We start from the raw sequence: 12,452 nt of genomic DNA, 5'->3' as shown, positions 1-12,452 counted from the left end.
ATCTAGAAGCTTCTATATCATCTATATCTAGAACTTCAATGTCATCTAGGTCTAGAACCTTTTACATCATCTATATCTAGAACCTTCCATTTCATATGATGTAGAACCCTCTGTCATCTATATCTAAAACCTCCTGTATCATCTAAATCTAGAACCTCCTGTATCATTTATATCTAGAACCTTCTATGTCATCTATATCTAGAACCTTCTACCTCATCTAGATCTAGAATGTTATACGCCATCTTTATCCTGAACATTTTTGTCATCTAAGCCTAAAACTTTCTACATCATATATAGCTAGGACATTCTTTGTCATCTATATCTATAACTTTCTATGTCATCTATAACTAGAACATCCTATTTCATCTAAGTCTAGAAGCTTCTATGTCATCCATGTCTAAACATTTCATTTCATCAATGTCTACAACCTTCTCCATCATCTATATCTAGAACTTCAATGTAATCTAGGTCTAGAACCTTTTACTTCAAATATAGCTAGAGCATTCTTTGTCATATATATATCTAGAACCTTCTACGTCAGCTATGTCTAGTTTGTTTTGACTGATTGCTGATTTCTCCTCCGGTACTTTTGAGGGTTTTGTTGTATTTGAGACAATAACAATTATCAGCATCTACTCGAGTAAAATATAGCCAAACATTCCATCTTTTCCTTCTTTCTGCCATCATGTGTGTCTCAAGCTGTACTGACCCAAAGTCGGTGTGTGTGTGTGTGTGTGTGTGTGTGTGTGTGTGTGTGTGTGTGTGTGTGTGTGTTTGTTAGTGTGTGTGTGTGTGTGTGTGTTTTGTTTTTGTGTGTGTGTGTGTGTGTGTGTGTGTGTGTGTGTGTGTGTGTGTGTGTGTTTTTTTTGTTTGTGTGTGTGTGTGTGTGTGTGTCAAAGTAGAGCACAAGTCCACCCCTTGTGCAAAGATAGGGACAAAGGAAAGAGGTTAACAGCGCTCTTTTTTCCCCGCGGAGATCTCACTCCGTAACTTCTAAAGTACCGATAGCAGAACCGTAGACTCCTAACCTTATCGATACCCCGCTTATTTAGTACTTTCTTATCAGTTCCGGTTTAGAACCGGGTATTGGGGGGCATCCTTAGTCCCGTCTCACTTCTCTGTTTTTAAAGTACAGAAGCACCGATACGGATACTGAGATCGGTCCGATACTGACTCAGACAGCTGGATCAGGTTCTTAATATGCTGATCTGCTATCAGATACCCTTCTTTCAATAAATAACTATTCAGTACTAAATATATCTATGAATTTATTTGTTTCATTCTGTTCTACAAAGTTAAAAAAAAACAATGTTTAAGTCCTTAAACATAAAGAACGATCCCAGTCTCCACCTGTGAGACATCCACAGTATTAAACACCAGCATCTCATCGGTACTCGGTATCGGCCCAAAGACCAGGTATCGGTATCAGGACTGAAAAGGTCTCATCAGTGCATCCCTACTTCAAACCCTACAAGTCAGACTGGTTTCAGACTTCTCCAGACTTTTCCACACAGTGTTCAGGACTTGAAGACATGGTGCTGGTTTTCACTGGCAGCTGTTTCAAAACTTGAATGTTCTGAAGGATTCTGTAAAGAACCATGAACCAGCTGCCATGGTAGAAAGAAAAAAGGAGAATCGGAGGGGAGGAGGAACAAGTCTCATCCTTGGAGCAGAATGCACATAAATCCTCCTTCATTCAACAGAAACAGGACTGTGATTCTGGAGAAAAGGAGGTCCTGCCATGTTTGAAGAATCCTTTGGATGCTTTCTACAAAGCACTCTTTAATGGATATAAACTCCTGTGAAACACTGATGTGGCCTTGTGGAGCTTTTTGGTCTGTCCTTGAACCCCTCATGGGTTTTGGGAGGTTTAACCATGAGTCCAGCTGAACTGTGGCTCAGTTGCAGCAAAGGAGGACTAGATGTGAACCTGGTCTGGATCTTGTAGGGCCGCTGGATTCCAGGAAACCAGGATTAGCATTTAAGTCACTGTTGGGCTGACTAGAGTTTGAATACCTGAAGTGTCCTTCCGATCCATCCAGATGTCGTCTTTCATAAGAACTCAAAACAATGTAGTGCAGCTACAGAGGCTCAAGTGAAGCAATAATCTGTAGTGAATCTTACAAACACGTCTGGATAACCTCCAGAGGATTCAAGGAGGCGTTGCAGTGCTCATGTGAGGGTACTGAGATTCTCTTGGGAACAAGATCTCAGTGAGTGCAACATAAAAAAACCTGATCTGTGGTGGTCTCACCAGTAGGGGGCACTGGTCTCCATGTGACCCCAGCTCAGCCATTCAGGGAAGTTTCCTGCTGAAGTCCTGGGACTTCCAAAGGGATCAAACTCAACAGTCTCCACCTTCTCTCCGCCCCGGTCTCTCCGGATCTCCAGCCCGGCGGTACTCTCCGTGCTCTGGGCCGGGATGCCTTTTGGGTCCACCAGCCGGTAGTTGTTCCCTTGGTTGTTGTCCCAGAAGGTGTGGTCCTGGGTCTGGTACTGGATGCAGAACTCCATTCTGTTGGAGGGCTCCAGTAACTCTGGTACTGAGACAGAGAAGGAGAAAGTATCGGTGTCTGGGCAGCCATAGACGTTGTTCAGGTACAGACAAGGAACGTCGAGGAAGGACCGCCACGAGTCAAAAGTGATCCGGACTGAGACCGACTTGTCAAAGTGGAGGTTTCGGACCTGAACAGAACCTGAGAGCAGACGCTCCTGGACAGAACAGGTTTCCAGACAAACCTGCTGGGCTTTGAGCCGGTTCCTCAAGTCCAGATAGTCTGCAGCCGGCTGGGTGAAGCCCAGAACCAGGCCCGAACCACAATCTGCAGCATCTGGAAGAGGAACACATGTTTTATTTTGTGGGTTTTGACTTAATGCTGCTCGTTAACATTGTTAGATATTATTCTATCTTTTATATGAATTATTCTGCTTCTTAAATGCTTCCTCTGCTTTAGAAACGTGCTGCATAAATTAAAAAATGGTTTTCATGGCTGAGTAATCTGCTAATTATTATTTCCAAAATGTCAGCAAAAAGTGAAAAGTGATATTTGCAAAACACTCAAGGTCATGCTTTTAACAAACAACACTATTACTATTGAAGAATATTTGTTAATGAGGTAGTAGAAATAAAAGAAACACTTCAGAACCAAGAATGAATCAGTTCACTACAGAACAAGAAAAAGAAATGTTCCGGAACAAATCAAAACGATTGTCTCATTGATTGATTGTTCCACCTTTGTTGTCTCCTAGATGCGGTCCGGCAGCGACGCCCTCTATCTCCGTCAGGTGGAACTGCAGCTCGGTCAGCGGGTCGTCCTCGGCCTCGTTGAAGACATGGATGGCGGTGAGCGCCAGACCTCGAGAGTCTGCAAACACCACGCTCTTCTTCTTCTTCTTCCTCCTCAGCCACGCCGGGCCGCCGATCTCTGCGGCAGCTAGCGTGGAGGTTGCCGTGGCGACGCTACTGAAGGACAGACATGGACGCAGCGGTTCACAGCGCTTCATCAGAGCGGCTGCTGAGGAGGAACGGCGGTGGTCGTAGTTACTGAGGAAGGAGCATAGAGGAGGAGAGCTGGCCAGGCAGATCCTCACGGCCATGTCGACAGGCATGATGGGAGATGGACCCCCCGGGCGAGGGTTCAGGATGTGGAGAACCCTGAAGAGAGACAGAGAACAGGGTTCTACTTGTTCTAACCAAACTGCTGTTTGATCAACTGATCAGAGATCTGCTTCAGGAAGTGAGACTATTTATCCAGCTGTCTTTGACGGCTTCAATCAAGACGTCAGGTTCACTCTTAACTACCTCAACTAACTAAACTAAACTCAACAAACTTAAGTTTACTAAACACTAGACTAAACTCAACTAAACTGCACTCAACGAACTTAAGTTTACTAAACTAAACTAAACTCAACAAACTTAAGTTTACCAAACACTAGACTAAACTAAACTCAACGAACTTAAGTTTACTAAACACTAGACTAAACTAAACTCAACTAAACTCAACTCAACGAACTTAGGTTTACTAAACAATATGCTCAACTAAACTAAACTCAACTAAACTCAACGAACTTTAGTTTACTAAACTAAACTAAACTAAACTCACAAACTTAAGTTTAGTAAACACTAGACTAAACTAGACTAAAACAAACTAAACTCAACGAACTTAAGTTTACTAAACACTAGACTAAACTAAACTCAACTCAACAAACTTAAGTTTACTAAACACTAGACTAAACTAAACTCAACTCAACAAACTTAAGTTTACTAAACACTAGACTAAACTAAACTCAACTAAACAAACTTAATTTTACTAAACAATATGCTCAACTAAACTAAACTAAACTCAACGAAATTAAGTTTACTAAACTAAACTCAACAAACTTAAGTTTACTAAACACTAGACTAAACTAAACTAAACTCAACAAACTTAATTTTACTAAACACTAGACTAAACTAAACTCAACTCAACAAACTTAAGTTTACTAAACACTAGACTAAACTAAACTCAACTAAACTCAACAAACTTAATTTTACTAAACAATATGCTCAACTAAACTAAACTAAACAAACTTAAGTTTACTAAACACTAGACTAAATTAAACTCAACTAAACTCAACTCAACGAACTTAAGTTTACTAAACACTAGACTAAACTAAACTAAACTCAATGAACTTAAGTTTACTAAACTAAACTAAACTCAACAAACTTAAGTTTACTAAACACTAGACTAAACTAAACTAAACTAAACTCAACTCAACGAACTTAGGTTTACTAAACAATATGCTCAACTAAACTAAACTCAACTAAACAAACTTAAGTTTACTAAACTAAACTAAACTCACAAACTTAAGTTTACTAAACACTAGACTAAACTAGATTAAACTAAAACAAACTAAACTCAACAAACTTAAGTTTACTAAACACTAGACTAAACTAAACTCAAATAAACTCAACTAAACTCAACGAACTTAAGTTTACTTAACAATCTGCTCAACTAAACCAAACTAAACTAAACTCAACAAACTTAAGTTTACTAAACACTAGACTAAACTAAACTCAAATAAACTCAACTAAACTCAACGAACTTAAGTTTACTTAACAATCTGCTCAACTAAACCAAACTAAACTAAACTCAACGAACTTAAGTTTACTAAACACTAGACTAAACTAAACTCAACTCAACAAACTTAATTTTACTAAACAATATGCTCAACTAAACTAAACTAAACTCAACGAACTTAAGTTTACTAAACACTAGACTAAACTAAACTCAACTAAACTCAACTCAACAAACTTAGGTTTACTAAACAATATGCTCAACTAGACTCAACTCAACTAACTTAAGTTTACTAAACTAAACTCAACAAACTTAAGTTTACTAAACAATATGCTAAACTAAACTAAACTCAACTCAACTAAACTCAACTCAACTCAACTCAACGAACTTAAGTTTACTAAACAATATACTCAACTAAACAAAACTAGACTCAACAAACTTAAGTTTACTAAACTAAACTGAACTCAATGAACTTAAGTTTACTAAACACTAGACTAAACTAAACTCAACTAAACTCAACTCAACGAACTTAAGTTTACGAAACAATATTCAACTAAACTAAACTAAACTCAACGAAATTAAGTTTACTAAACTAAACTCAACAAACTTAAGTTTACTAAACACTAGACTAAACTCAACTAAACTAAACAAACTTAAGTTTACTAAACACTAGACTAAACTAAACTCAACTAAGCTCAACTCAACAAACTTAAGTTGACTAAACAATATGCTCAACTAAACTAAACTAAACTCAACAAACTTAAGTGTACTAAACAATATGCTCAACTAAACTAAACTCAACTCAACTCAACGAACTTAAGTTTACTAAACACTAGACTAAACTAAACTCAACTAACCTCAACTCAACAAACTTAAGTTTACGAAACAATATGCTCAACTAAACTAAACTCAACTCAACGAAATTAAGTTTACTAAACTAAACTCAACAAACTTAAGTTTACTAAACACTAGACTAAACTCAACTAAACTCAACAAACTTAAGTTTACTAAACACTAGACTAAACTCAACTAAACTAAGCTCAACTCAACAAACTTAAGTTGACTAAACAATATGCTCAACTAAACTAAACTAAACTCAACTAAACTAAGCTCAACTCAACGAACTTAAGTTTACTAAACAATATACTCAACTAAACTAAACTAGACTCAACTCAACGAACTTAAGTTTACTAAACTAAACTGAACTCAATGAACTTAAGTTTACTAAACACTAGACTAAACTAAACTCAACTAAACTCAACTCAACAAACTTAAGTTTACGAAACAATATACTCAACTAAACTAAACTCAACGAACTTAAGTTTACTTAACAATCTGCTCAACTAAACCAAACTAAACTAAACTCAACGAACTTAAGTTTACTAAACACTAGACTAAACTAAACTCAACTCAACAAACTTAATTTTACTAAACAATATGCTCAACTAAACTAAACTAAACTCAACGAACTTAAGTTTACTAAACACTAGACTAAACTAAACTCAACTAAACTCAACTCAACAAACTTAAGTTTACGAAACAATATGCTCAACTAGACTCAACTCAACTAACTTAAGTTTACTAAACTAAACTCAACAAACTTAAGTTTACTAAACAATATGCTAAACTAAACTAAACTCAACTCAACTCAACTCAACTCAACTCAACGAACTTAAGTTTACTAAACAATATACTCAACTAAACAAAACTAGACTCAACAAACTTAAGTTTACTAAACTAAACTGAACTCAATGAACTTAAGTTTACTAAACACTAGACTAAACTAAACTCAACTAAACTCAACTCAACGAACTTAAGTTTACGAAACAATATTCAACTAAACTAAACTAAACTCAACGAAATTAAGTTTACTAAACTAAACTCAACAAACTTAAGTTTACTAAACACTAGACTAAACTCAACTAAACTAAACAAACTTAAGTTTACTAAACACTAGACTAAACTAAACTCAACTAAGCTCAACTCAACAAACTTAAGTTGACTAAACAATATGCTCAACTAAACTAAACTAAACTCAACAAACTTAAGTGTACTAAACAATATGCTCAACTAAACTAAACTCAACTCAACTTAACGAACTTAAGTTTACTAAACACTAGACTAAACTAAACTCAACTAACCTCAACTCAACAAACTTAAGTTTACGAAACAATATGCTCAACTAAACTAAACTCAACTCAACGAAATTAAGTTTACTAAACTAAACTCAACAAACTTAAGTTTACTAAACACTAGACTAAACTCAACTAAACTCAACAAACTTAAGTTTACTAAACACTAGACTAAACTCAACTAAACTAAGCTCAACTCAACAAACTTAAGTTGACTAAACAATATGCTCAACTAAACTAAACTCAACTCAACTAAACTCAACTCAACTCAACGAACTTAAGTTTACTAAACAATATACTCAACTAAACTAAACTAGACTCAACGAACTTAAGTTTACTAAACTAAACTGAACTCAATGAACTTAAGTTTACTAAACACTAGACTAAACTAAACTCAACTAAACTCAACTCAACAAACTTAAGTTTACGAAACAATATACTCAACTAAACTAAACTCAACTCAACGAAATTAAGTCTACTAAACTAAACTCAACAAACTTAAGTTTACTAAACACTAGACTAAACTAAACTCAACTCAACAAACTTAAGTTTACTAAACTAAACTAAACTCAATTCAACAAACTTAAGTTTATTAAACTAAACTAAACTAAACCCAACTCAATGAACTTAAGTTTACTGAACAATATGCTCAACTAAACTAAACTAAACTCAACAAACTTGAGTATAATATATACATATAAATATATATATATATAAATATCATTTCTATTTTATCCCTCTATTTTAATTTACATGTTATATTTATGTTTTTTCTCTGTTCATGCATATTTCATATTTATTGTGGGTGGGAGCTTCTCTGTAAGTCAGGAATATATATATATATATATATATATATATATATATATATATATATATATATAAATAATAGTATAGTATAGTTTAGTATTGTATATTACTGTGTTGCATTGTATTGTACATAGTACATTTAGGATACAATATATATAATAAATATAATAAATATTGTGAGGTGTTTCCTGCTGTTATTCCAGTTTTTCTCTTTTAACACTTTTAGTACTTGTTACATATTCATGATATTTCAGGAATAAATAATAATAATAATAAAGAATCATCGTTTGAATAGAGCTCAGTATAGAGCAGTATATAGAGCAGTATAGAGCAGTATATAGAGCAGTATAGAGCTCTATAGAGCAGTATATAGAACAGTATATAGAGCTCAGTATAGAGCAGTATATAGAGCAGTATATAGAGCAGTATATAGAGCTCAGTATATAGCTCTATAGAGCAGTATATAGAGCAGTATAGAGCTCTATAGAGCAGTATATAGAGCAGTATATAGAGCAGTATATAGCTCTATAGAGCAGTATATAGAGCAGTATAGAGCAGTATATAGAGCAGTATATAGAGCAGTATAGAGCTCAGTGTAGAGCATTATATAGCTCTATGGAGCAGTATATAGAGCAGTATATATAGCTCTATAGAGCAGTATATAGAGCAGTATATAGAGCAGTATATAGCTCTATAGAGCAGTATATAGAGCAGTATATATAGCTCTATAGAGCAGTATATAGCTCTATAGAGCAGTATATAGAGCAGTATATAGAGCAGTATATAGCTCTATAGAGCAGTATATAGAGCAGTATAGAGCTCAGTATAGAGCAGTATATATAGCAGTATAGAGCTCTATAGAGCAGTGTATAGAGCAGTATATAGAGCAGTATATAGAACAGTATATAGAGCAGTATATATAGCTCTATAGAGCAGTATATAGAGCAGTATAGAGCTCAGTATATATAGCTCTATAGAGCAGTATATAGAGCAGTATAGAGCTCAGTATAGAGCAGTATATATAGCTCTATGGAGCAGTATATAGAGCTGTATAGAGCTCAGTATAGAGCAGCATATAGAGCAGTATATATAGCTCTATAGAGCAGTATATAGAGCAGTATAGAGCAGTATATATAGCTCTATAGAGCAGTATATAGAGCAGTATATAGAGCAGTATAGAGCTCAGTATATATAGCTCTATAGAGCAGTATATAGAGCAGTATAGAGCAGTATATATAGCTCTATAGAGCAGTATATAGAGCAGTATATAGAGCAGTATAGAGCTCAGTATATATAGCTCTATAGAGCAGTATATAGAGCAGTATATAGAGCAGTATATATAGCTCTATGGAGCATTATATAGAGCAGTATAGAGCTCAGTATAGAGCAGCATATAGAGCAGTATAGAGCAGTATATATAGCTCTATAGAGCAGTATATAGAGCAGTATAGAGCAGTATATATAGCTCTATAGAGCAGTATATAGAGCAGTATATAGAGCAGTATATAGAGCAGTATAGAGCTCAGTATAGAGCAGTATATATAGCTCTATGGAGCAGTATATAGAGCAGTATATATAGCTCTATAGAGCAGTATATAGAGCAGTATATATAGCTCTATAGAGCAGTATATAGAGCAGTATATATAGCTCTATGGAGCAGTATATAGAGCAGTATATATAGCTCTATAGAGCAGTATATAGAGCAGTATATATAGCTCTATGGAGCATTATATAGAGCAGTATAGAGCTCAGTATAGAGCAGTATATAGAGCAGTATATATAGCTCTATGGAGCATTATATAGAGCAGTATAGAGCTCAGTATAGAGCAGTATATAGAGCAGTATATATAGCTCTATGGAGCATTATATAGAGCAGTATAGAGCTCAGTATAGAGCAGCATATAGAGCAGTATATAGAGCAGTATAGAGCAGCATATAGAGCAGTATATAGAGCAGTATAGAGCTCAGTATAGAGCAGCATATAGAGCAGTATATAGAGCAGTATAGAGCTCAGTATAGAGCAGTATATAGAGCAGTATAGAGCTCAGTATAGAGCAGTATATATAGCTCTATAGAGCAGCATATAGAGCAGTATAGAGCAGCATATAGAGCAGTATAGAGCAGCATATAGAGCAGTATAGAGCAGCATATAGAGCAGTATAGAGCAGTATATATAGCTCTATAGAGCAGCATATAGAGCAGTATAGAGCAGTATATATAGCTCTATAGAGCAGTATATATAGCTCTATAGAGCAGCATATAGAGCAGTATAGGACACCATAGAATAGGGTTATTATAGGCTTCGGGTGAGGAACGGAAGCTGCTGTGGCGCAGTTGGAGAACTGACTGTACCTGGTGCAGTTCATTGGAAGGTTTCTCTCCCAGTAGAACCCAGTAGAACCCAGTAGAGTCCCGCACAGCCCGCGGCAGCAGCACCAGAGCTTTCTGTTTCTGTTCTTTACTTTATTTTAATTATTTCACTTCTATTTTTCAGCCATTTTAGGAGGAAAAGCCGCTGCAGGTCCGCGCGCTGGGACACGCCTCCCGACAGAGGAAGCAGCCAATCAGCCCTCGGAACAGCCAGCTGCTCAATCTCTCAGCCAATCAGAAAAAAGATAAACGGTCCAGCTCTGACGTAACAGAGGGCCAGCTCTGACGTAACAGATGGTGTGGAAGGTTTCCAGCCCTGAGGCAGGACTGACAGGCAGAACTTATAATGTTCAGCAACAGAGTGGGAAATAAAAGAAACTACAGATGACGAGCTAATTACATGTGTTAATAGTTATAATAAACATTTATTTTATTGATCTATTTCATTTTCATTCATAGAAACTGACATGGCCAATGAGGAAAAAAAACGTTTTACAAAGCTTGTCATGTGAATAGAAACATGTCTCTGTCATCTAAGGGTGTACTAGTAAATGATTTAATATCAGATAATCATATTGATTTATTTTGTCTTACTGAAACCTGGCTGTGTCATGAAGAGTACGTTAGCCTTAATGAATCAACTCCTCCAGGTTATATTAATACTCATATTCCTGGAGGCACAGGCCGAGGAGGTGGAGTAGCAGCTATCTTTGACTCAAGCCTATTAATAAACCCTAAACCTAAATTAAATCACAACTCATTTGAAAGCCTTGTTCTTAGTCTTTCAAACCCGACCTGGAAAGCATTACAGTCAGTTCTCTTTGTTATAGTGTATTCTGAATTCATAACTTGCACCTAGGTGTCTGTCTATTCAGAATTCATAACTTTAGTCTGTTCCAACTAACTTTAGTCTGTCTCCATATAACAGAGGACTCCTACTCTAACTTTAGTCTGTCTCCATATAACAGAGGACTCCTACTCTAACTTTAGTCTGTCTCCATATAACAGAGGACTCCTACTCTAACTTTAGTCTGTCTCCATATAACAGAGGACTCCTACTCTAACTTTAGTCTGTCTCCATATAACAGAGGACTCCTACTCTAACTTTAGTCTGTCTCCATATAACAGAGGACTCCTACTCTAACTTTAGTCTGTCTCCATATAACAGAGGACTCCTACTCTAACTTTAGTCTGTCTCCATATAACAGAGGACTCCTACTCTAACTTTAGTCTGTCTCCATATAACAGAGGACTCCTACTCTAACTTTAGTCTGTCTCCATATAACAGAGGACTCCTACTCTAACTTTAGTCTGTCTCCATATAACAGAGGACTCCTACTCTAACTTTAGTCTGTCTCCATATAACAGAGGACTCCTACTCTAACTTTAGTCTGTCTCCATATAACAGAGGACTCCTACTCTAACTTTAGTCTGTCTCCATATAACAGAGGACTCCTACTCTAACTTTAGTCTGTCTTTAGTCTGTCTCCATATAACAGAGGACTCCTACTCTAACTTTAGTCTGTCTCCATATAACAGAGGACTCCTACTCTGTAGTCTGTCTCCATATAACAGAGGACTCCTACTCTAACTTTAGTCTGTCTCCATATAACAGAGGACTCCTACTCTAGCTTTAGTCTGTCTCCATATAACAGAGGACTCCTACTCTAGCTTTAGTCCGTCTCAGATTGACCATCTTGTTGATAGTGCTGCATGCTCACTGAATGACACTAGACTCTATAGCTCCTCTAAAAAAGAAGCTAATAAAAGAAAGGAGGTTTGCTCCATGGTATAACCCTCAAACCCGTGAATTAAAGCAAACATTACGTAAACTTGAAAGGATATGGCGTTCCACCAGTGTGGATGAAGCGCGGTTAGTCTGGTGAGACAGTCTTAAAATATATAAGAAGGCCCTCCGTAATGCTAGAGCAGCCTATTATTCAGCATTAATAGATTTAAATAAGAACAAGCCCAGGGTTCTCTTCAGCACTGTAGCCAGGCTGACAGAGAGTCACAGCTCTGTTGAGCCGTGTATTCCTATAAACCTCAGTAGTAGTGACTTCATGAACTTCTTTAATGATAAGAT

General features: G+C 36.3%; 1 protein-coding gene across 1 annotated transcript; it reads right to left on the bottom strand.

Annotated features, from left to right (window-relative positions):
* Positions 1 to 878: 878 nt before the first annotated feature.
* On the bottom strand, positions 879 to 10,527 carry LOC129091348 (protein phosphatase 1 regulatory subunit 3C-B-like). Its single transcript, XM_054598929.1, has 3 exons — positions 10,349 to 10,527; positions 3,234 to 3,655; positions 879 to 2,831 (listed from the first exon to the last, which is right to left on the bottom strand). The coding sequence occupies exons 1-3, from the start codon at positions 10,360 to 10,362 to the stop codon at positions 2,251 to 2,253; spliced, it is 1,017 nt and encodes a 338-aa protein (XP_054454904.1). The 5' UTR covers positions 10,363 to 10,527; the 3' UTR covers positions 879 to 2,250.
* Between the last annotated feature and the right edge of the window lie 1,925 nt (positions 10,528 to 12,452).

Source organism: Anoplopoma fimbria, chromosome 5 (assembly GCF_027596085.1).
Source record: "Anoplopoma fimbria isolate UVic2021 breed Golden Eagle Sablefish chromosome 5, Afim_UVic_2022, whole genome shotgun sequence".
In the NCBI taxonomy this organism is placed as follows: domain Eukaryota; kingdom Metazoa; phylum Chordata; class Actinopteri; order Perciformes; family Anoplopomatidae; genus Anoplopoma; species Anoplopoma fimbria.
Note: the sequence above shows the minus strand (reverse complement) of the source record. Positions and strands in the feature narration are given on the sequence as shown.

Bases quoted from the DNA above. Each gene is read 5' to 3' on its own strand.
- LOC129091348 (XM_054598929.1), bottom strand. The intron at 2,832-3,233 runs GTGGAACAATCA...TTCCTCTTCCAG, and splicing joins GCATCTAGGAGACAACAAAG to ATGCTGCAGATTGTGGTTCG.